The 26,264-nt window shown below is 35.3% G+C and overlaps 1 protein-coding gene across 2 annotated transcripts; it reads left to right on the top strand.

Moving 5' to 3' along the window:
- Positions 1-6,643: 6,643 nt before the first annotated feature.
- On the top strand, positions 6,644-24,511 carry LOC311437889 (uncharacterized protein). Of its 2 annotated transcripts, XM_084521705.1 has the most exons (4): positions 6,644-6,897; positions 12,892-12,988; positions 18,662-18,731; positions 24,059-24,511. In XM_084521705.1, the coding sequence occupies exons 1-4, from the start codon at positions 6,795-6,797 to the stop codon at positions 24,119-24,121; spliced, it is 333 nt and encodes a 110-aa protein (XP_084377831.1). In that variant the 5' UTR covers positions 6,644-6,794; the 3' UTR covers positions 24,122-24,511. The 2 variants fall into 2 exon arrangements, 1 of the variants encoding a protein (XP_084377831.1); XR_014693783.1 differs by lacking the exon at positions 18,662-18,731.
- The last annotated feature ends 1,753 nt before the right edge of the window (positions 24,512-26,264 follow it).

Below are 26,264 nucleotides of genomic sequence, written 5' to 3' on the forward strand. Positions count from 1 at the left end.
AAGAGGTCCCAGGATGGACACAGTTCTCGTCCTAGTTTATTACTTGTTTCTATTGTGTGAAACAGCTTATTTGTTCATGTAAATTTAAATCGTGTTGATACTAGTAGAAGATTTTTTTTTTTTTTTTGAAAGGTCACAGAATTGCTTTTGTGACTGGCACAAAGCTATTTTTTTCCCAATATTTTTTACAGTCAAAGAGATAGTAAAAGAAACATATTGATAAAATTTTTAATGTATCTCTGGTGGGTCGTAGTAATATTAAATATCATAAAATCATCATTAAGTCGTTTATGTAAATGAGAAGTACTTGGCAACTATTTATATGGCAAGAAAGTGCTGGTTTCTCTGTATCTCTGCTTTCTTTTTCTCTTTCATCTTTTCCCCTTTTGCTGGCTGTAGCGTTGTGCATATCGTAAGGTTTTTGTGAAGACTTTCTATAGAGAGAGGATCACATACCTGTGGGAGAGAGTGTGCAGTGAGGAAGTAATGATGGGGCAAAGTTAAATTAATCTCTCTTGAAAAATGCCCAAAGGTTATTTCTATAATCTGAAAGCAATGTGGAGTATTGGTGAGCTTTAAGCAAATTTGGGAAAGATTTAGATTTATGTGGGTTTGGATTAGACAGCTTGTTACCCCATCCCCAGTCTCATCGTTTGAAATCTGGATCCAGATCTGAGTTTTGAGGCTTCAGACCAGCTGAAGTTTGCACCATATGAATTTCAGTTTGAGTTAATGTCTGGTTTCAAGCACAACCATAAATCTCTCCTCAAAGGGAAGGGAGGGTAAAGGATCTGAGCACTCACACAGGTTTTACTTCCAAAAATTGCCATCTTGAGCACTTTCTGTTCAGGAAAAAAAAGAGACAGTTTGGGCTAAACTGGTTCTATTTGCCCAGATGTCTAATTAAGGGCCAGGTTCTGCCCTCAAGTAATTTTGGTAGGCAGTTTGAGCACTCAGTCATGGGAAGATTGTCCCTAAATGTTCTCGCTTCTCAACACATTGTTACCCTCCCACATATACATTCAGGCAGAGAAACAGAATGGTGAACCTCCCCCAGTGGTTTTAATGCAAGTCTGTTGAGTCACATTCTCCCTCTTTTTTGTATTGAGTTAGGGGTATAGGACTTGTTTTGAAGGTGATAAAGATGCTAGAAAAGTACAAGGAAAATTTAGTTCCCAGGTCAGTAAGACCAAACCTGAACTCCATCCCCACACCTGCACATAGAGGCTGTCTCTGAAGGCTTAGAGGCAACTAGTCGGTAGGGAACATTAAGCTCAGGGACTTAAGTAGATGGCTACAGAGCCACTTTACTCAGCCTGTTGCTGTCTACAAGGCTGCATCTCCACCTGCAGCCTCTGGGAGTGCAGTCTGGCAGTGCAGTCTGGGAGTGCACAGAGCTAGCCAAGGCTGCTACAACGAGCTTCAGTGCACCTACATCTTTGCAGAGTGCATAGGCTACTTAAAGACATGCTAGCACAGGATTTATGTCATTCTTTAGCTCCTTACCTAGTTCTTTGTCCACTGCCCCTTTTTGAGTGGAGCTTTTCTGCCACCAGGAAGGAGGGGCCAAAACATAACTGTAGGAAGTCTGTCTGAACTTGTGTTTCCATATACAACATGAACTCTGAAGGCTTATTCTGAGCTGGAATTCTGTTTAAGCTTTACATCACACACTCCTGACAGGAAAGTAAGATGGCACCGCAATTTCTGCTTTCCTACAGAACCTTCCTTGAAGCTTTCATTGAGGATCACTTCCCATAAACACATCCCAAGTATGCATTTTAAATAAATTAGAAACTATGGTACATCAGGGCAGACATTTGTTTTAATTGAATTGAATTATTTATTTACTGAAAGCCTGTAATGTTCATAATGTTTAGGGCGCCAGTCTCTTCTTGTTAGATTTTTAACAATGAAAACAGAATTCATTTTAAGGGAAATATTCCTGACTTTTGCCCAGCAATCGATAATAGATTTATTTATTATTTGTTTATTTATTTATTTATTTATTTATTTATTTCTACCAAGTAACTAGTAAATGCTGGTGACAAGAATCCTGCATGAAGCTAGAGAGGAATTTGAATAGATTCAAGCTGTAAAGTAGTTGAAATATAAGTCGGTGGGTTTGCAAGGGTTATAAGCAGTCTTACAAGAAATTCAGATCATAATAAAATCTAATTTTCTGATATTTGGTCCCATAGCTGAAGTACAAAATAATATAAAAAAAGCATAATGCCCATCTTATGTGTGACCTAAGAACTGTTAAAACTGAGTTTTGGTAAACCTGAGATCTGACTAGTTCACTATGTCAAAACTGGAAAGAGGCGGTAACTCTGGCAACTGCTTCAGAAACCCTAAGGTATCTTACAAATTCACTAAGAGTTAGCTGCCAGGGCTCAGCATGAATTTTCCCTACTCAGAAGGGTCCCCACCAAAGTGTATTTTGCTGTTTGCCTCAAAAAATTATCATCTGCCATTGACTTTCTCTGGTATTAAAGAGATTTCAGCATAGATGCATCAAAATTTGCTTGCACATTCCAGACATCAATAACAGCCCAGTTCCCAAGGTTAAGCTGTTACTTACTTTTCAGTGATGTTCTCAACTAGACAAAAGCATAAGTAGTGACATGAAATAATCCTTAATTTCTGTCTGTGGATTTGCCGTTATTCCCCATAGTTGTATCAGAACACCATCATACCAACCACTAACAATACAAAACTTACATGAATGAGGCTGACTGTTGTCTACTGTTTGAAACCAAATGGGTGATCTCAAAAATGCAAAGGTAGAAAGCAGACTACTGAGTAGCACTATAACATTTTGCTACCACCCCCCTCCCCCCCCGCCCCATACACTGTGTTAAGTCTGGCTAAAGAGGCAGTCTCAGAAGTTAGGAAATCCCCAAACAATGTAATCAATCCTTCCGTGCCTGTGGTGAGCAATAAAAGTTTATATGAAACCTACAGCACTTCACAGTGAATGGCTGAAAAATAGCACACATTTATCAGAATGCCTGAAAACACACCCCATTCTGGTAGAGCAAAGCAATCAGCGAAGCCATTCTTCACCTAAAAGATTTCCATTCTGTTTTGCTAACACACTATATTCAGTATTGATGTGTCTCTGTGTACAGTAAAGAGCAGACTCTGCAGTACTGGGACAGCTCATTCACATGACAGCGATATCGCAGTCACGCATTGCTCTTGCTTCACAGTGCGAATGGAGTTCCTTTATTGAAGTAGCACCCAACAGTGCTAACAGACTAAAGGCACTTGTCAGTGTTTCCCCTAGAGGACTATATTTTGTAATGGGCTTTACATCTGGCTGTTTTGTCATGGACAACAGGTTCATAAAAGGAATGTTAAAAGGATTAAGTGAAGGTGTACCCTCTAATAGCCCTAATCCAATCATTGTGGATGGGACTGGATTACAGAAAGCAGCCAGGTTTGTGTGATTTCCCTAAACAACATCCCCTATTTCTGTGGCTGGGGACAGCTATTTCTGTGTCTGGGGAGGCAGAATTTGGCTAGACAGGCTGCTGGTATGGCCTGGCTCAGTTGTGCTTCCTTGCATTATTCTATAAAGGAGGTATGAATCATACAAAACAGATCCATATCCATTTCAAAATTCAGAATGGCTTTGAATCTTTGACTGTTTTGATTGGAAACACACAGAAAGTTCAGCTAAAGACTGCTTCTTTGAATTTCTTTAGGATCTAGCCTTGCTTTTATAGTCCTAAAATCAACGTTACTCAGCTTCTAAAAGGAAAAAGTTCAGAATTAGAATTATAATTAGAGCAAAGGTACCAAAAGAATTTGGGATACTGGCATATAAATCTCATATCATTATCCTTTCTCATCAAATTTTTCCATTTCTAGGCAGAAATATCATATACACACACACACAAAGTGCCACATTTCATGGTATTTTGTTCTTGGGATTCTGCTTAGCATCTAGAAGTAAAAAAGACAATGAAAATGGAAAATAAGTTCTCAGATAGTTAACAGAACACATCAAAAACTTAAAAATCTTCATTCAAGGTAGGCATTCAAAAAGCAAAAACCAAACCAAACACAAACCAAAGAAAGCAGAAAGAAAACAAAAAGAAAAATACAAATACAAAATAAAATAAAACAAACGACAAAGAAACAGCTCGAGTTCTCTATAATAAAACCATGGCTACTTTTGAGCTTCATGGTTCTCACTGTCCTGTACACAACTCCCACTCAGTACATCACAGCAACAGTACAGATGGAGTTGTGATCTTCTTTACTCCAAAAGCACAGTCTTGTAGCTAAAGAAGGATATCTGTTAGCAGCTCTGGGTCTATACCATACAGCTGAGCAGTTCTCCGTATGGTGGTACATCCCAATTAGACATGCAGTCCCATTCTTTTTTGGTCTCCTTTGGTGTACTCTTTCTCCATCAAGAAGGATCTCCACATGCAAAGCACTAAGCTTTTGCTGTTGTTTTACATAATGTTGATTTAGACAAGTAGAGTTGTTTATCATTGAGCTAAAGAGCAGTGTAGAAGTAGGTAGCTTTGGAGGCTTTTTGTGTTGCATTGGTGTAAATAAAAATAAAAATGTTAAAGTTTCCAAAACAGCATTTTAATGACTATTAATTGATAAAGCAGAAAGGAGAAACTTAATACATTGATGGGGAAGAGAGGAGATGGAAAGCTAGCAATTGAAAGACACAACTTTTACATCTCTTGTAGCCATATTCTACTCAGGGTTTTGGACCTACCCAGAACAACTACAAAACCTGGAGGAGTTGATCAGTGAAAAGAATGGTCATACCATCCCCAAGGAACAGAGGGGCAAAGCAGAGATATGTTGATCCATGTATCTCCTAGGTAACCACCATGATGGAGTTCATGCAACTCCACTATTTATAGCAGCTGAGCACCTGTAATCTTAATGTGATTAATGAATATCCTTAGGCCATCTGGGTAAGGAAGAGCATCTATTATCTGCATTACAGACATGGGAAATGAAGCTCTAGAAGCCTGAATCTCAAAAATACTTACAAACCAAATTTGTTTCAAATAATTTTTAAGATTTGGGCCAGAGATATTAAGGCTGTATTAGGCATGGGCATTGCAAGAACAGAAACTCTGATGATATAAAATTAATATATAATATAAAATTAAAGAAACAAAAACAAAAACAAAAACAAACTTTCACAGACCCCACTACCAATGGACTGTCTTCTCAAAAAAGTTCTCTTCTCCTGCTACCAGAAGAAATTTTGGGTTTTGGTGCAAAACCTTTTGGGATTGCAATTAGAATTCTCATGAAAACTCAAATTAGTAGCTGGTCATTTTGGTGGTTGAAATAAATCCCTAAAAACACTATGAAGGACTTTAACCATCTATCACATACTAATATTTCTGCAAAAATAGACAATCCAGAAGGGTGAAAGTAAGAAGAAGTCCAGCTGTCATTCACTCAGTGTAGGCTCTGTGTTGGTTTTTGATCCATTTCTAGCTTCCTGTTCCACAACCACTAGGAGGTGTACTTAATACATTGGCATGAAGAAACATCAACATCTAGTGAAGAATGGTTCATGTCCAACATGTGGAGAAGTGCAATTAAAGACAAAGAATGCCAGCTAGTGAGTAAGTGGAGCAGCTCGTAGTGAGTAAGCTGCAGTAGTTATTGTGTAGGTTTAAGCAAATCTGTGGCTATTCTCATTTAAACTGTGTGCCAAAAGCAGTCTCTGGGTGGTGAGGAGCATAGAGGCAATTCATCAGCCTTCCTTCTCACTTCATAGATACTCACAGGTGATCAGACAAATATGAGGATTAGACTGCATATATACAGGCAGTTTCTATAAAATGAGTATGGGAAGAACAGCATTCCCTAGAGAATATGACTGCAGCCTGACTATTTATGCCTGGTAGGCACATAGTTCCTTAATTTTAACTACACAAGGAGTACAAGCATTAAAAAAAAAATGGACAGGCAGATGTTGCAGAATTTTCTGAGAACTGCAGTAAAAATTCTAGCTACCACAACAGCTCTGTCTCTGCAACCAAACTGATGCCCATGCATCAGAATATAGGTGCAAGTCTTTCTTCTACACTTTTTTGACGTATGTGCTTAAGTACATAAGCACACAGCCTGACTTGTTTGGGGGATGGAAGGTAAAATTTGGCTTTCAGTTACTTCTAACATCTCAGAAATCTCAAAGGTGGACATGAAACTTGTTCTTAGGAATGATAACTCCCAATTTGTTGTGTTGTTATTTTCTATCCAGTTGACTATATGTCTTATAGGAAAAATGGAACATAGGCAATGAGCATTCCCAAATTCTAATATTGATAATTGGGCATGGAAATCTTTTTCATTTTGGATTTTATTTTATTTTTTTCTGCACTGGGAAAGAAGGAGTAGATTGGTTTACATTTCTTTTTGAGCATACATCAACTGTACTAAGAGTTAAACATGAAAAAGAATGAAAATAAGCACGAAAGACAACATCCGTTCTCATTTCAATTTCCTGGAAGGAAAGTGCGGTTGGGCAGATGGTGCTTTTTTGTTTTACTAAACTGAATGATCAGATGTAAATAATATACACCATATAGACTATAAAGATCACTGAAGGTGAGGCTTCCATGTGAAGTGAATTGCTGTGTTGCAGAGACTATTTCTCTCCTTAGTGATATAGATATTTTTTTTAATTTTAATTTTAATTTTTTTAGCTTCTTAGCTTATTTGCCTCTTCAGCTTGCTTACTACACCCTCTACTTGCCTAGTCATATTTGTTTTCAACCACTGTATTTCAGATGGTTGTGTTGCATTGTTTATTCTGGTCTCTTCCATGTAGAACCAGGATATTGGGTCTCTGGTTGAACAGGCAGAAGAGAGTTGCTGGTAATTTGGCACCACGTGAGTCTTAATATTTCTGTGTTGCTATGTTTCTTCATGCCCTGGCTTTATTGTGTGTTATGAGAGTCTTTTTAATTTGTTGTTGTTCAATTTGATTTTTATATCTTTAGACCTCTGCTTTAATTTGCTTTCTAAACTGGGACATTAAACATTGCTAAGGCAGAGGAGGGGTTGTGTTCTCTGTTAATTAGAAAAGGCCTTTAACAAAGGAAAGGAACAACAACAACAACAACAACAAAACTATATATATAAAAAAAAAACTACCTATTTTCTTAAATAAGCATGACAAAACTTGGCCCAACAGGGTCAAAATACTTTCTGACTGAACGAGCAGAAAAAGACATCGTGAAATGACTCTGCAAAGAAATAATACTATAGTTTTGTTCTCAGCTAGAATCAAAATGTATGCTCTTCATTACTCATCATGTTCTGCATTAGCTTGTAGGAATTCAGACAGTGGACTTGTTCATACTTACAGTACAGCTTACGTGATCACCTCTGCCAGTGGTAGCAAACTGAAAACATTAATGTGGGCCTCTTCATAGGTTATTATCTCTCTGAAACACCCTGGTCCAAGGTGACATCATGAATATAATGCCTGTGGCCACCAGGAGTTTTATTTAACACTCTACTAGATTTTTTTACTAACTAAATGTAAGGGAGGAGAAAAAATGTCTTCTTGGTGAAAGAATAACACCATAATCCTCAGGAGAAATGACTCATACAAAAATACACAAATCAAATATCAAATCAGAATGACCAAATACGAGGAAATAGCCACTGCTAAAACTCTTTAAATTAGTGTTCTGATGCTAACCAGGTGTCTAGATTAAGCTAATGCTTACTTTATGAAGTTCACTAAAAATTAGAAGTAATAATAAGAGAGACACTAGTGTTTTTTTTTTTTTTTTTTTTTTTTTTTTTTTTTTTTTTCTCTTCTATTGACCTGGGAGACCTGTTAATAATTGCCAAGATTTCAATTTTTTACTGTTTTAAATTCATAGCTCCTGGAGTCTTGTGATTTCACAAGAACTTCAGCTCTTGGCATAAAATAAAATGTTTCTAGCAGAAATCACACTTGCAAATTTGCTCAGAATAAACCTATTTCAGGGACCTGATTCATTTTTAGGGTCCTTGATTTTTTTCAGTATTGGGAGCAAGAAAAGAAGGATCAAAACACACTAGTGACATTACATCAGTATTATCAAGAATGTGTAACACATAACAGAAAATTAAATATCTTCCAGTTAGTCTAGGAAGTACTGCAAGTGTCAATGAATAAGTGCTTGTAGAAAACATGTCATTGGAGCTATGATTTTAAAGAGGCAAATTTTTAACATTTAATATTAACTGAGAAATAAATCAGAAAAGAGGAAAGACTTAAACTTACAGAACCTCCTGCTTCATAACTTTTAAAAAGTTTGAAAATCTCAGAGAATTTATCTCCTCCAGTTGTTCACAGACAGCTTGATAATGAATAAATAAAGGCTCCAAAGAGAGGTGTTAGCAGCTGAGAAAGAAACACCAAAATATAGTGGCTTTATTTCAAACTCTGACATGCATTTAACAAGTGTTTTTAGGGTATGAAGCAGGCAACTTTGCCTGCACACATGTTGCTGATGGGTACTGCAAGCAAGAATCAGGGCTGGGGTGCAAATGGTATGGACAGACATTGAAACCAGCAGCTTCCCATAAGCAGGCAGATCTTCGGTTTGTTGCTCACTCAGTTTCCCACAGTTAAAAGCTGACAAACTTGAAACAGTTTAGTGCCGATAAGGCAAGTGTAGTAAAAAAGGAAGGAAAGGCTTTAAACACCTGGGGCCAAACCTCTATCTGCCGTTGATCTCAACTGGAATACAACAACATGCACAAGCCTGAGATTTGACTCCTTAAATCTCATATGTATTCTGAAACCCATAGAAATGGACCGTGGGGTATTTTGGGTTTTCCTTAGATACCACCCCCTATAAAAAAAAAAAAAAAAAAAAAAAAAAAAAAAAAAAAAAAAACAGACATGGCTGTCCTTATGGACAAACAGTTCTATGTATGCCATATGTAATTCCATGAAAAATAATGAATCAGCACCTCATTCACAGAGTCATAATTATGGATAGTGCTCTAACCTGAAGAGGAGATACCATTTGCAAATAAAACAGACCAGTCCCAGGTTAAATTATAAATAGTTGCCAAACAAAATGGAGGCAATGTTCAGGCCCTGACAAGCAGCTGAGAATAAAACCTGTTGAACTAGTAAGATACCAAATGTCCTGTGGCACTGGAAAGTAAAAAATCTGATATCTGATTTTTCTTTCTCTTGAAAGAAGCACTTCATCATGCAAACCCAATTCTTTGTTTGGTGAGTGAGCCTGGACTGCCACTGTTCATTACTAGGGGAGTCGATGTAGAAATCAACACAGTAATGCCTTTCATCTCTTGTATTATAAGAATTCAAATTCAATTTTTATTTTACAGCACAGCCACACAATACCTCACAGTATGGTTCTTGGTTGCCTCCATCCGTTAACAATAACTTTGAAAAGAGATATAGAACATAAAAATAAAACCCTCTTTTTCCCCCAGTAGTTTGTTTCATCTTACAAACAATAGCAATTCACCATCTAAAACACACAGTAAGTAGAGTCTATTAAACACTGTGCTCTTCCTAAAAGATTTTTTTTTTTCTTCGAGCACTAGAATAGTTAGCTGTTCCACAAGACCAGGGGTATACAATTTTTGGCCAACTATTGCCTTTGCCAAAAACATACTAAGATATGGAGGCCTTTGTTAACTCCCAATACAGCAGGCTACCACATTTTTTCTTCTGGCACCCTTAGAACTGTAATACCAAACCACAGGACCCTTCAGACCTATGGTGTTTTACCTCATACCATCATACCTCATCATTACCAGGTCATCATACCTCATGCCATTTGTCACTGCTCCTGCATGTACATCTAACTTAAACTCTTAGCAACTGGTTGTTAGTTCTGTGGTCAAGAGACTGTTTCATCAAGTTCCTTAAGGTATTTCATAAGCCAGGTGGCCCAGTGCATGCTCAGTTTGGTTTAAATGCAACAAAATCCCATCAACCTCAGCAGTGGTCAGAGCAGCAGAGGAAGCAGAGCAATGCATGAAGAATAGGGATGGAGACATCCAAAGTAATCTGACTAGTTTATGTTAAGAAAGGATTCAACAGACCTGCTGTGTTCCTATTTAATACCAATCAAGCCTGAAAAGGGCCACTTGAACTCAGGTATTTATCTCAATCTGATTTGAATTATCCTTACTTCTTGGAGAGTCCAGAACAAAATACCATGAAAAGAGTGTGTTGACATTTTCTACATAAAACAAAATTGAACCCATTCAAGTCAAGTAAATACACAATATAAGTGACATGAGAATTAGACCTTTTGGATTTGACAATAGAAATAGATCTTCATCAGGTCTGCGTGTTCTCAGAAAGTCTTCTGGGAAGTGAAAATTCCATTAATTCCTCTGCATCACCCCCTTCATACAAAAAGAATCAACAATATATAGGCAGGGAATATCAGACATATTATTCCTTCTTTTTATGCCTAATCAATATAAGACTTATGCTTCTTTTCCAGACATAATGATAGGTAAAAATCAGCATTTGAGGTCAGATCTGGATTGTCTTCTTTATTAGACTAATTCTGTTCAAATCAAAGCTTATTCAAAATAAATTGTCTTAAATGATTACCAAGACTTAAATTATTATTACTGAAATCATAGGAAAGAAGGATGGTGCTTACCAAAACCCCAAGAATGTATTTCATATAGTTTTTCTTTCATTGCCAAGAAGCGAAGGTCAAGTGAAATACACTATTTGCAAATATCCACCTTCTCAGTCTGTCACAAGCAGCTGTAACATACCTACCAGCAGCAATTTCCACTTGGCTCTATCCAGAGGGGAGAAAAGTTCTAGGAGCTTCATTGTTTATAATTCCCTCAACCCCAAGGGTAATTCTGTTCACCAATTACTTGAAATTAGAGTTAGGTAATTCGACACGTCTGTTTGGTACCCAACCACAAACTACCTCGTAAGCAAACCAGAGTTAGATAGTTTACTTCCACAGTACTCCACAGAATTTCATTATTGCAGCCATGTCAGCGAAGGAAAAATGAGAAGTTATATAGACTCATGAATAGCTGGTGCTTGGGGTTTTTTTTGGTCACAGTTGCCACCATTAAGGAATCCTAATAGATCTGAGATGTAGAAAGATGGAAGTCAGTTTTCTTCCTGGGATGAGAGTTCCTAGTCAAACATAGCAAATATAGTAAGAACTGAGAAACAAGAAGCCTCTAAGTGCTATATCTGACAGAAAAAATATGCTGATCTCTGCAATTAGAAGTTTTCATACTTTGTGTCTTTTCATGCATTTACAATGCTGCCTAGAAAAAAAGCTATACAGAAATAGAGAGAATTACCAATGTTATCTACAGCAGGTATTTTATTTTATTTTATTTTATTTTTGATCGTTAAGGCTAGTCAATTAAATTACATAATTGAATCCTCAGTTAGATTATATCTTTACCTGGAATTTTTTTAAAGTCAAGTAAACCTGTTAAACAATATTTTGGTGATGACTTTGTGTACACACCACTTCCGTATCTCTTTGTGAGTAATGAAGTAGCTGCCAGGTATCATGACTGAACTGCATGACTCACTCTATGGATTCATTTTACAGTCTGGTGAAACCAGTAGCTGGTAACACCTATCCATTGTAAGAACTTTTTTTACGTGTTGTAATTCTAGAAATGAACTTGTTTGCTTATTTATTTATTTAAAGTGTTTAGACTGATGAAATTAAAAAATCAATAAGATGATTAAAAATTCATTCATTTCTACATTATTAATTTCTATAGTACCAAATGTACTATATACCTAATATTCTATATAACAAACTGGTCAAATTAATATCTATGAATTGGGTCTAGTTCTCATTTTCATCAGGATAAATCAGAAGTAATTTAAAAGACACCATTACCCTTAAACAGTATAAAACAAATGAAAAAGAAATACAGAGCCGATATATTTTAGTAGTCAGAGGAGTCAATTTTTAATTGTATAATCTTATTCTTGTTAGCATAGCTTCGTATTTGGAAACTTTAAATCCAAATAAGTAGAAGGTGCAATATTTTTTAACTCAAATATGATTGTCCTATCTACCATATTCTGCATTTCATTTTAACTACAAAAGTTGTTCATTGTCCATTTTCAAGCTGAAAAAAAACTATAAAAATCCATTTTGACTTTGCTACAGCAGAACTAAAAGATTTTTTTGAACCAAGATTAAATTGATATACCTACAGATTCTGTCATTGTAATATGACGTTAGGAGCATAGTCAAATACTAGCTTTGACTATAAGTGTCCTACGAAAGTAGTAGTCTACTGCAGAGTGCTTTTTGATATATCAAAGAAATGGTACTATCTTTCAAACTGCATATTCTAACCTCCTATCATCAAGGTAAAGTAATAGCAGGACTGAAGGATGATCTTTTTTACAGTTTCTAGAAGTCATTGCTATAAGGGATTGCCTAGCCTTTCATTAGATATTCATGCTTAAATGAACCACATATAGGCTTTGCAATCTACAAACTCCATTAATTAGATTTTATCATTTTTTCTGTCTTGTATGTTAGGCTTCTTTACCTTCTTCCCTACTGACATTGTTATAGCTTCACTAATGACAGGCCAAGTAAATTATTATTATTAATTTTTCCTTACGTTGAGATACTCTTACTGGAACTATTCACAAATATTTCTGTACAATACTGTCGACCAATGACTTCATCATTCAGTGGGTAGGTAAAGTTTTACTCCATTATCTCTCTGGTATGTTACCTACCACATAGAATGTTCTACTTTAACTAAATGTTTTGTTGTTGCTGTTGTTTTTTAAAAAAATCTTGGTTAGTGGATGAAACTTTTCTGAACAACTCTTAATATTTATAACTCTGTTATGATTAGGCTATTTGTACAAACAGATAGAAGGAACCATGAAAAAAACAAGGACCAGCCCTACTAGTGAAGGGTCAGAGCCAGACATTTCAGTGAAACTCCAAAGGTGAGTAACGTGTCTAAGACAAGATAAGCGAATGTGGGTTCCTTTCTCTCCTAGGATCATCTTTCCTTACACCTTCCCTCCACTCCACTTTTTTTTTTTTTTTTTTTTTTTGGCTCCACTGGGAATGGTAGAATTAAACCTGATTTTTCCTTTAGTGCCAATCTAGGAAAAAAATGTAGAACCGCACGTTCAAAGAGCATCAAGGAAGAACTTCTAAATGTTTATTTATAAGTGAAACAATACATTTGTTTTGATACTGTTAAATTGTTTCACTAAAGTCCAAAACCTTTTCACTGAACAGCTTAAAATATTGGATAAATATATGATTTTTTAAACACCAACACATGCAAAGTGTGAAAGAATAAATTATAAAGAGAAAAAAAATAATTAATTTTTCCTTATTTTTTCAGTCATTGACATTTTTTAATTGAATATATTGTGAAAATTGGCAGTGTCTTGTAAATTATTTTTTTTTTAAAAAAAACAACCTTTGTAAACTTTGTTAAAAAAAAAAAAAAGATCAACTTTATGTAGAAGAAAATGTTATTTCTATTATTTTTACCATAAAAGAATGAAAAGTATCACTTAATGACAGACTTGTTGCTCATGGCAGTTTGACACAACGGATCCTCCCCACAGAACAAGCTAACTAGTACTGTATGTACTGTATGTACTGTAGTACATATATGTACTGTAAATACAGTACATACATATGTACTAGTACTGTATGTACTGTATGTACAAGATAACTAGTACTGTATGGTACTGCCATCTTCAAAACTGTTCTTTTATGTCTCTGCTTGCTCTAAAACTGGACCAGAAAATAGTTTGAATTTCTGTTCCCATAATCAAGCAAAGACTTATGTAATTCTTGTTCCTTTTCTTTGTAAATAAAGTCTGCAGGGGTAATAGGAATGGTCTGGTAAAAGTGTGCATATGTTGTAAACGTTATATGTCCAACCCAAGAGTAAATGAAAAAAAAGGTAGAAAGCAGATTTATTCTTTAGTACAGGTTCATATACCGTGTTTATTATGAAAAAAAAAAAAAAAAAAAAATTATTCTGCTCTCATATTGACAGACTTTATCTACAGAAATCATTAATACTGACTGAAACAGATTTGGTCTGGAAGGAAAACTCTGGGAGTAAGCAGATTCATTTCTTGATCCACAATGTCCTGTGTCCAAGGTGACCAAGCAGGGCAACACACAAGAACAGAGCCTCAGAAACACTTTTCAGCAGGGTAGCGACCATTTCTTTTCAGTGTCAACTGATAGGTGTTATCAATCACCTATCAGTTGAATCAGCTTATAGTACATATGCATCATGGCACAATTACTCTGCTATGTATCTTCTTCCTCCCTCTCTTAAATACACAGATTTTTTTTAATGATTAATTTTAATTTTTTTTTTTTTTTTTTTTTAATAAAATGCTTCCATCTTGTCACAGTGAATTAAGAGCATCAGATGCAGAGTTGAGCAGCTTATAATACGCACATGGTTACAATATTTCCAGATAACAGTATTGTATATAATAGTACTGGATGCTGGTATTGGCTCTGTTGACACTGTATGTGGACAAAATTCATTGTCACACCAGAAAGAAAAAAATTGGGAAAAGTGTGAAGAAGGAACCTTCTGGTCAAATTCAAATCACAATAATGTTATCATTACTTGAGAATAATCGTAAATGACTAAATAGAGCTGCTTTTGATTGCTGCTGAGGCAGAAATGACCAGAAAAGGATGTTGGGCAGACCCTGCACTTCTCTGAATGGTGCTACTTCTATAGCTCACTTGCTCCAAGTCATCCTGTATGACAGTGAACACTTAATACCTGACTCACATTGTTCTTACATGTAGCCCTATTTTGCCTGCATAAATAGGGAGGAATTTCCAATTCCGTGGAGATAGTACAAGTTTAGTCATGAAGATAATTAAGTCCTTTGGGCTTGAACTACCCAAACATTGCATACTTGAAAGAAATTCAGATATGACTCTGAATGTCTGGACTACTGCCATCTAAACAGTTTGGATACATTTGAGGTTTAAGATTAGCTCCAAATTCCTCTTCACATCAATTCATCATTCAGATATTTACTATTCTTATCATTGGTTTTATAGAATAGTTAGAAATTCTGAGATACTGTACTGACTACCTCTACCTACATTTAAAAGCAAGTGTCAGTCTTTCAAAAACTTCAAATCTATTCAGCAAAGATAGGAAAATAAACAGAGAAAAGAGAGAGAAAACAAAACAAAACAAAACAAACAAACAAACAACACCCTTTTCCAAAGGATAATAGGAACTCTCTTTGAAAGTCCAGTCAGTTCAGTTGTCCAACAACAACAACAACAAACAAAAACAAAACAAACCAACCAACCAAACAACAACAAACACAACGAACCAACCAAACAAACAAAAAAAACACAGATTAATGGTATAGCTGGGGAAGGACTCTCAGACTAATATCTCTCAAAGCAATAGGAGGATTCATCACTAGATCACCTTACTTTAAATATCACATAGCAACAATTGTTTCTAATTGTTATTGCTCACTGCAGTCAAATGGAATTATTTTTAGTCTTTCCAGAACTTCAAGAACTCCAATCCAAACAAATAAAAGTTGATGGAAACTTAGATTGCAAGGAATATACAAAAATGTAGGCATTTATAATGCCTGGCATTGCTGTAGGGTCAGATGAAAGGGACCTTGTTAAAGAAATAGGGACACTAACTTGAAATCAAGTTGTCTTAGGTGTCTAGAGATCTTTGAAGCTGAAGAGACAGGCAGATAAAGAGCTACACTTATCTTCTGGATCAGGGAACTTCTGGAAGACATCTGTCTGAGACACATTCTTAAATTTGTAATTTTACTTGCATTTCAAAGTACAATTACTGGATCTTAGTCTTAGAGCAGTTTGTTTAATTTGTGTTTTGATTTTTAGATGCTAAAGATCAACCATTTATATTTATACAAAAAATTTACCTTGAATGCAACACTGCCTTGCTTAAAAATGCTTTTGTGCTGTTTTACCACTAAGAATTCTTCAAATCAAATGAAGAAAGTAGAATGGTTACAAAGGCAAAAAAGATTTATAAGTCTCACTTTCTTTCCTGAGGGTTTTTTTTTTGTTTGTTTGTTTGTTTGTTTGTTTTTGTGTGTGTGTGTATGTGTAGGGGAGAGTGGGGGGTTCAACAAGATGTATAGTAAATATTTTCAAGTTAATTTTAGTTAACAGATCTGATGTGTTACCAAGGAAGATGGAAGTTCACCTCCCAAATCTGTATTAGTTTGTTGTTGATATTGAAGTTGTCAAAATAAATAAATAAAATAAAATTCTGCTGACACTGGAAATAATTGTGATGAGTAAAAAGACACTGTCTTGGAAAGGGAAATTTTAGACTAAATTTAATCTGTATTTAAAAAGCCGAAGTAAAACTAAAGAAAACCAAATGGGGAGTCTGCTCTGAACTGAAATTGTTTTGAAACTTACAGTAACTTTTTTGTTGCTAATGCAGTGCCACTGAAATAAGGTAGAGAGATCTACTTTTCTCAACTTCAGCAATCTGGAGACAATTTAAAACCTTAAATTAAGCAAAACATAACCATAAGAAGAGGGAAAGAAGAGGGAAAGAGGAGGATGAGAACAAAGATTAACTTTGCCAAAATTTCTGTAAACTACTCTAATGGTAGCTGTCATGTGACAGGACTCATTCCTGACGCCAGGCACTGGATATGCCCATCCTGCATTGAAAGATACTTCTTATTAAAGTAGTATAAGGGATGAGGAGTTGAAACTTATGGTTTTATGTTTATATGTATATAAGTACTGGAAATAAAAGTTTTTGTAGCTCGATATATCAAAGTCCTATTCGTTTACTGATCTGTACCATCTGTAATTGAAAGTTATTGTAGTATTTTATATACTGACATCAACACATGGTACAGTCTGGTTAATTTCATATTATACAATGACAGTAAATCTCTGTATATTGGTATATATATACACTTGTTAAAAGTACCGTGCCTACATTACTTCACCAAAAGGGCCACACATTTTTGGATGAATATAATTTAGATTAATCATAAGAAACATAATCATAATACAACATAATTAAAAACAACAACAAAAAGGTGAAATCTGATTCAGATTTTATTGCAAATATGAAGTTAACTCTAAGCTGACTGAAGGCTGGATACCTTTCAAACCTACCTTCCTCATGTGGAGAACAGTAAAATAATTCAAGTGTAGCTTTCTGAAGCTTTTTTTTTGAAACTTTTTTTTTTTTTTTTTTACACCTTCTTCAGGTCTCTGCAAAAGTAATTATAATTGAATATAGATAAATCATTTTCCAGCTTTCATTTTTATTCATTTTATTCATTTGATAATTTTTTATGTCAAATCATTACAAATCCAGATTTTGCTGTTGACAAATGTAAATCAAGAATGATTGAGAGGCAGAATATCGTCCACTTATATTTAAGATGACCAAATCAATGTCTTTAAAAAAAAACAAACAAACAAAAAAAAAAGAACTCAAAATTATGAAAGCCCTAGAAACAGGTGAGAGTGTGTCTCCATTAGTATTGTTACTTACATGACTTGCTTATGCTTCAAACTTTAGTACCTTGTTTTTGACAGATATTTTTATAATAATTTCCCACATCTTTAGTTTCTCTTTCAGTGGTGTTTACTCAATGCAGTACAAAATAAACATATGAGACCAAAATGAAAAGACCTTAGAAAGTACTGTCCAGTTGGTTACAGACTGAAAAGATTCTTTTTGCTTACAAGTTTAAATATCCTCGTGTGAATCCTATGCCTACAAGCTTAGTCCTGCTGTTTTTCAACTAATCGTTTGCAAAATTGAAAAAAAAAAAAAAAAAAAAAAAAAAAGTAAGACAGAAAAAAGACTTCTTGTAGGTGAGCCACAGCAGGGCAATTAAGATGATATGGCAGAGGTAGACATCTGCTCCTAGACAGATACAGTTCCACTGATGCTATCTATAGTTACAATCCTTCCGAGAGATAAACAACATGCGAGACCAATGTGCAGAAGGAAATGCCACACTGAGAAAGTGGTGATGAGAGACCAAGCTTGCGGCCCTTGTGGTCTGAGAAAGAGAGAGACAGCAAGAAAAAAAAAAAAAGAGGGGTGGCATGTGGGGCCTGTACCCTGCACACACAGGTGACAGAAGTTGTAGGACGGGCACACATCAAGATGCAAAGCTGGAAGATGTGTGAGAACTGACACTGAAGGGGAGCAGCATTACAGCAAAGATGAAAGCACAACATGACCAAGAAAGAGGTAGATGGAAACCCCCTCTCTAAGCTTTATGCATAAAGTTACAGTTAAGCTATGCTGAAATAAAAAAATAAAAAAAAAAATCTTTAGGGGGTGATTTATTCTCTAAGATTCTAAGGCTTGGAGATCTTTTCAGAATTTCAAACTCACATTTAGGTTTCTCACTAACAAACTTAACTGAACTATAGTCCCCAAGGTAGAGGATTACTTGTTGCTCTTTCATATTACTGTCAGTGTGATGCTCAGGCACAGCAGAAGTAGTATTCCCCCTTCCCCTTGATGCCAGGTGCAGAACAAACTGAAAGGAGGATGTAACATTTATTCCAAATAACTTTCAAGCCAAGGATTGACATGTTTAATTTAGGCAGGAATTGAAGCAACAGGATGCCGTCAGAGTCAACTCCCTGACCCCATCATGTGTGAGTTTTGTAAAGGTAAGGCGTATTGCCTCCGACCATCACTGGCAGCAGAGATGCCTCATGGCATCTGCCCCTCAGTTTTTTTGTGAGGAGGGTTTACTTGCTCTCTCTTTGCACTCCTCTGTTGTCAGAGGTCCAGAGTCTCACCAAAACTAAGGTAGCATTCTCCAGGTTTCCTGAACACCAATGAAAGTTAGGCATTAATTTGGCGAATAAATAAATAAATAAACTCTCACTGGATTTAAGAAAAGTCACACCAAAAATTCAAGGCCAAATGATTTGCAGAGAGCATACACATGGTCAATGGGGATGCCCTTCTGAGGGGAGGCCCTGGGTTTTGTGTGATATGCTCTCTTCCTTTTCTGGGCTGAACACGGGGCTTGATTTACATCACCAAAATATGAAGAACTGAAACTCTGAAGCGTCATCCTATCTTGCATTGGAATCTCAAACCAATAAGTATTAGTATTCATAATGTATCTTATAACAATTCTTCAGCCCAGTTACCCTGAAATCTCATTTTGCAAAAAATAAAAAGTTTATTTTCTCTTCTTATGGGAAGAAAACAGCAATATCATATATGTTACACCTTAATGTAACATGAAAACTAGAATAGAATCTCAAGTCCTCATGTAATTTTGTGCTTTGGAGATTTTTTTAATTATTATTATTATTATTATTATTTTAAATCTCTGCTATCTGAAAAGTGCTTGCTCAGCAAAACCTGTCCAAAATTTTTTATTTAGGTAGAGATAGTACTTCATGTCTTTAAAAAACAATTCACATGAGGCCAGATTCTGTTATCTTGATTCAGTTTATACCCCAGAGATGGTCATAAATTTAAATACTTCTGCTCACAGGATGCTCATAAACAGATATAAACAGACTGCATTTATGTTCAATCTATTCATTATGGATGATTCTATGATTCTGTGATTCTAAGGCTTTTTGTTTGTTCAACTTCATTCTTGTCTTCCTTATTCTACTGAGTAATCATGAGTGATGTAGCTGTTGGTTGTTAGCTTGTATGTCCTTTTCATTCTGCTTCTATTTAATTTCACATTCATACATGTAAGCCTCAACATTTCTGAGAAATGAAAATTTGAAAAACTCTATCCTGTGAGTGCTTGCAGCAAGTAAGAAAAGCATAAAGTGTAAAGTTCTAGTGTACATGACCGTAAAAACTTAGTTTTTGAATATGTGAAATGAGGCCATCACTTTATTAAAATTAACCTAGATCTATATTAAAATATCAAAATATGAGCTGTAACAGCAAAGAACAAAATCATCTTACTAATGTGTGTGTTATTACTTAATCATTTTTCTTTTACAATACATATCCGCTGTGGAGAAGTCAGGTCTGACACTAAATGACATTGATAATATTTCAATATCTGGATGCTGTCAAAAAAGTTATAATCATTTAAACTGGTCAAGAAAAGCTGTAATTTTGAAGAATTCCCATTTTAGAATATCTATAATGACCACCTATTGACAGAGAATGTCACTTCCTGAGACAAGATCCCTAATGGTCATCAGTAATTTTTGGACATTACAAGAGCTAATGCAGCTTTATTATTCCCAGCTTGTAACTCCTGGGGAATCTGACAGCTATGAAAGACATTCCATGTGATTAATCCTGAAATATATGCTTGATTGAAAGCCATATTGTTTTTATTATTCTGTGGTCCTTCTTTGTTTTGTTGTTGTTATTTTTTTAAAGTTCATACTGAAATAGCTGTGTTTTGTGAAATTGAAACTTTAGTATAGCATAGAAGCTTCCTCTCTACCTCTCTTTTTGTGTTTCATAATGCAGAAATATATCTGGCATAAAGTTTCACATGAAGAACTCAAGAAAAACTTAAAAAAATGTATTTTAGTATATTTTGCATTATTTGATTCTAACCCAAAGTGCTACTTTCAGGCAGCAAATAGTCATTATGACTGTGCTTTGTTTTTTCACTGGAGTCTATCACTTGAAAGAGTTCCCCTCCCCCATCTCAGCTCTACTTTGCAAGCTTTTTTATCTTTTCTACCTTGCTAGAGGCGTTATTAGGTCAGTTCACCTTTGACCAAATGGGCAGATGAACATCCATCCTCTGGAGCCAGTACTAGTGCTGTTTGGTAGATCAGCTCTCAAATGGCACTGAACTGTGACCTCTTCTTCTGTTCAAAGACTAAATACATAAACTTGAGTTTCCATTGGTGCCAAGCCTGGGAACCTGAGTTGCTCCTTAATCCCAGGTCTTGCAGCCAGCAGCACAATGGGCAGCTCCCCATGCCAGCCGGCCAGCCTGAAAGAATGCCTTTATTCTCTCTTCCTCAACAAATTGCTTATTGTTTGGCCCACAGGCAGCTAGACCTTGTGAACTGTCCAAAACTTTATTGCTTTTCTGTGAAACTTTCTTCTTTTCTCCCTTTGATTCTGTTTATAAATGAAATGAATTTCTATTTTCATTTCTTAGCAATATCATTTTAAAAGATAACTGTTACACCGTTACTTTTAATCTTTTTTTCAGAGTATACATCCCTTTTGGAAGCCTGCAGGAACCACAGAAATAATACAAGTTCCTTAGAAAGAAGGGTCTGGGAAAATGTTTTAATGCAGTGCTGAATATTACTTAGAGTAAAATGAGGGCAAATGTTTCAGAGTATTATGGTGTTTCCAAAGATGCATACTGTTTCTCTGCTTCTGGTCTCATCTGGACTGTGGCTATACTGTGCCTGTTATATAAATAGTGAGTGTAGGTCAGAATGCTTATCTTGGGTCCCTGAAATATGGTTGCTTAGGAGCAGCTGTATTTATTGAAAGTTATGCAGACTGCCTAGCCTATCTGCTGTTTGCCTCTTGAAGCATTTCTGGAAGCCCCTTTTGCCTTCAACAGAAGCTTCTGGGAACATGGTTACAGAGCAAGCATAGTGCAATTCAGAGCTAGGAAAACATCTGCAGTGTCATGCTGATATAGCAAAATTCCGCCAGATTTACCCTGCGAGAAAAAAAAAAAATAAATAAAGTCTCCACAGATGTAACCCTACCACATGAAATGGGAACTGTGTTCCACAAATATGGCCAAAATCAACAGAAGACCCAGGGCACCCCTATTCTTTTCCCTCATATCTTTAGACTTGTGTTGAGACATTCGCCTCTTTCAGCAGGGAACCTTGTCCCTTATTGGAGATAGTGAGCTAGAACTGAAACGTCCTTGTGAATAGCAAGCCTGGTTCTGGTCACCTGGAGAGTGTTAGTTAAGATCATTTTAAATTCTTTCACACTTCTCCCATCATTTTTTGTACATACTGTTTAGGAAAGATGACAAAAGCACACAGTATTCTGGAGCCAAAGATGATCTAAGAATCACACAAATTTCTTGAAAGTGTATGAATGTGTGTTTATATATATATATTTATGTATAATTTAATACCCTTTCAAGTATGAGAATGGCAGCACAAGAGTGGAAGAATTGTAAAACTAGAATGTCCACATTAAGCTGATGCATGGTACATACCGGATGATATATATACTGCCTTATTGTTCAGTTGCGGCTCAGGAAGCTAAATGCATAATTTAAGATATATGTATAGTGTAAGGGTCAAATGCTGTCAGTTACACAAGTGTAAATCATGAGGAATTGCACCAAAGTGACTGGAGTTGCAGTACCCTGGATTTGCACAAGTGTTACTGAAAGCACAATATGAGTCAATACATGTCATCAATACAACTGAGTTACTGGTACTGATGGAAATTTATGTTATGCATGAACTTAAATTCTTCACATTCTTAATTTATTATAATATTGCATGTTATGCTTCTACTTTTATTGCTGTTATTAGAGGAATTCGTGGCTCAAACACTGATATTCTTTAAGTGAAACATCCACCAAATTTTCCCAACCTCCGTTCATAATGACATGAAAAACATTTAATAGCTGCAGAAGCTTACTTACATTTCAGGTCAAAGTCTTAATTTACATAAATGCATAATTCTGATGCTCAGGCAGCATGTTTCTCAGCTGAACTGCACATACAAATGCATCCTTGATGTTCACCTCGTTCAATTAACGATTGTTCAGGTTGCAGTGCAGAGTTGAGAAGGAAGTTTCCTACATGTGTAGGAAAGCAGGATTTGGATGCAGCAGGAAGGGTTATGAACCTGGCAGAAGGGAGAGAGTATGGAGACCTGGCAGCTGAAAGAAGAATCAACTGTTTTCAAAGATCATGGGACAACTTTCTTAAGTGATGGTTCTTGAGTTCGTTATTGAGAGTTTGAGTGCAAATAAAATAGCTTTGCGTGGGACACTGATTGCAAAATAAAACTCAATGTCACAAATCAAAGAGGTATAAAAACTGATAATCTCCCGCAGAACCAGCAGAGTACCTGTCAGATATCCTTGGCCTCCAATGACCTTGCTTTGCATAGAGGAAGAATATATGATTTTCTGGGCTGAGAGGCAGATTTTAATTCTGAAAAGAGGTTATGAGTTAAATATATGATAGCAGTCTATTCAATAATATAAGTCAAGTCCTTTACTTGTGGATCCAGAATTTAGTATTCTAACACATAAAATAATACCATTATTTCTTTTAAATTAAGTACGTTATTTTAAAATAACTTTTTTTTTTTTTTTTTTTTTTTTTTTTTTTTTTTTATTATTATATTCTTGAATACCTAGAAAGCTTTTAAAAGCTCAAAAGCATATCTCCCAGTATTCACATAATCAAAAATGGCTGACTGAATTTGGGACACACTTACATAAAAAGAAAAAAAAAAAAAAAAGATGGATATTTAAGATTACAATGATCATCTGTGAGAGCTTATTGTTTCAAAAGAAATACTGAAAAAATGAGTCTGAACTCAGAAGGGCTGAATGGATCTCAACATCATAGTGACAAATAGATTATAATTTATATTAAAACATTATCTTGAATTGAGATTGATTTCAAAAGATTAAGACAAATCTAAATATTGTATACCTGGTACATTTATTTAGAAATAAGTCAGTAAAGATCAAGGATTTTATTATTTTATTTTATTTTATTTTATTTTATTTTATTTTATTTTATTTTATTTTATTTTATTTTATTTTATTTTAATTTTTAATAAAGACTCATTTGTGTATGTATGCTCAACACGTAAACATACACTCATCCAGTTAGAATACTGTGTAGGTATAGATTTGTCAGGATTGTTTGATCCCAAAAGGATTCCTATAAGAAAAACTTCTCTTTCAGAGAAATGATCTCTCTAGAGACTGATAGTGATGATACAATAGGCTGGAGTTGCTATTATTAAAAAAAAAAAAAAAAAATACTACTTTTTCTGACTATGTTTCTTTTTTTCCCAGTGGGATTCTGATTCCAGACATTCTACCAGCCTGACGTCCACTGGGAAAATGATGACACCATAAATTATTTAAAGGTTTGAAAACCACAAGAACTACTGTATATAACCAGATTGGATTGACTTTTTAACTCTTTTGATTAATAATACATAAAGCCTTAGATATGTGAAGTGGTCGAGTGCTAACCTGTTAACAAAGGAAGTAGAAGGGATGAATTCTAACATTTCTCATAAGTTATTCTACTTAACACATTGGCCAAACAAAACAAACAAATGGAATGCTCTGCTTTAGTCTTATACCTTCAATGCACCATCAATATTTGATGACTACCTAATGTCTCTATATCTCTGGCCATACATGATATTTTGATCATCTGGCTTCCCAATTTCAATCTGTTTTATTTATTTATTTATTTGCTTTTTTTTTTTTTTTTTTTTTTCCCTTTTTTTTTCTTTTTTCCCTGCATTCATTTAAACATACAACTAGAAAGTAGACAAAGTGTTTCAATTTTCTGGTTTGTTTTTAAACTTTAATTTTAACAGCACTGACTACTCAGATATGGCATTGATATTTCAGTCTACAAAAACAACAAATGAGAACTAGAATTTCATCAGTTTAAGACACTTCATACTCAGTGGTAGGATGGGAGTAGGTATGTATGCTGCTTCAGATAGATTTCACGTTCTACCCTTCTGCTGCTGGCTCTGTTTTAATTATCCACTGGTTTCATAAGTTTTAGTTTCTTACAAGCTGCTTTGGGTGGAGCTCTGAGAACCATTGTTATTTCTTTCCTGTTCAAGTATCAAAGATGCTCAGGACATCCTGCATTTCTGAGCAACAAGAAAAATGACTGGAGACATCACCGTGCCTCTGGGTTGCCTGACCCATGCTTCAGGCAACAGGCTATCCAGGGTGACTTTAGTATGACATATTACTTAACAATAGAAACCACTGAACCACTGCATTTTTGTTGGATTTATTGTTTGTTTTTGTTTGTTTGTTTGGTTTGGTTTTGTCTGTTTGGTTTGGCTTGGTTAGATTTATTGTGCAGGTGCTATCTCTGGATTTATTTTTTTTTTTGCATTATCCCAAAAGAAGTTTAGCTAGATGGAGTGATGGTATGAAAACCATCTTTGTCTCTTTAGTCATTCCTATGCATTTATCCTTTGTGATTCCCCACAGAACTCAACTCTCAACTTCCTTCTGCACAGGCACCAGCTACCCACTGAACCTGCTCAATGTACAAACACAGAACGACTGATTAATTCTTTTTGCCTCTTAATATGCCCATTAAGTTGTCCTTTCTTGGTTCCCCTAATGACAAATATGCCTTACTGCCCATGGCCCTCTTGTACTTCTTCTGCCCTTGCAGGCTGACCATTCATTCAATGTCCAGCACCAATGATGCCTCCTCAAATATTCTAAAAATCCTAAAATCCATGTGATGTTAATCTATGTATAAAGGAATGAACATTCCAATTCAAGAGCCTATCCTTCAATTTTTGTCAGCCCAACTTCCTCATTTTTTTTTCTCTTATTTTGTTGTAAATTTGTATTGATGCCATTAGTGGAATTCAAATGAATTGATAATATGAGCAAAATGGTATCCTCATCCTGGCTCTGAGAAATAAATGGGGTTCAATTTCTTACTAAAAAACAAAATTCAGAAAATTTTGTCAGCCCACAAATTGCATCTGAACTGGGTCTCACTTGTGATACCAATAATAAATGTAAATTATTTATCAACATTTATTAAATGTTAATGAGTGCCATCATCTGACTTCCGTACACACAATATGTGAAATCTGTTGTCAGATTCTGTTCCCTTTTCTGATGCTAGGTATTATCCGATTTGTTTATAGTTTCCCCCAAAATAAAGTATATTCATAGTCTAAAGAAATAATAATCATATCATCTATAGTAAATTTATATATACACCTTTTATCATTATATGCCTGTCAATAACAGTGTAGCCACATTAATTTGTTAGCTGCTATGGTTAAAAACACCACTAGAACAATTTATTCCCATTCTAAAACAAAATTCTAGCCACAGTGTTATTTTTACATATTTTCTTACTGCATTTTAAGGTCTAACCAGGGGACTGAGACCAGCATCTGGCTTTACGAGAATAGCAAATGTCTTTCCCATACTATCTTTCAACTGTCATTTAATATAAATATATTTATATAAAATCAGCATTTGTTTT

The sequence above is a fragment of the Aythya ferina genome (genome assembly GCF_964211825.1).
Source record: "Aythya ferina genome assembly, chromosome: 5".
In the NCBI taxonomy this organism is placed as follows: Eukaryota; Metazoa; Chordata; class Aves; order Anseriformes; family Anatidae; genus Aythya; species Aythya ferina.

What these genes read in the sequence shown, in the direction of transcription:
- LOC311437889 (XM_084521705.1), top strand. Translation starts at nt 6,795, where the DNA reads ATGGTTGTGTTGCATTGTTTATTCTGGTCTCTTCCATGTAGAACCAGG. An exon ending in TGCTGGTAATTTGGCACCAC is followed by an intron (nt 6,898 to 12,891) that starts GTGAGTCTTAAT and finishes TGTTATGATTAG; the next exon opens with GCTATTTGTACAAACAGATA. An exon ending in ATTTCAGTGAAACTCCAAAG is followed by an intron (nt 12,989 to 18,661) that starts GTGAGTAACGTG and finishes TGTTTAATTTAG; the next exon opens with GCAGGAATTGAAGCAACAGG.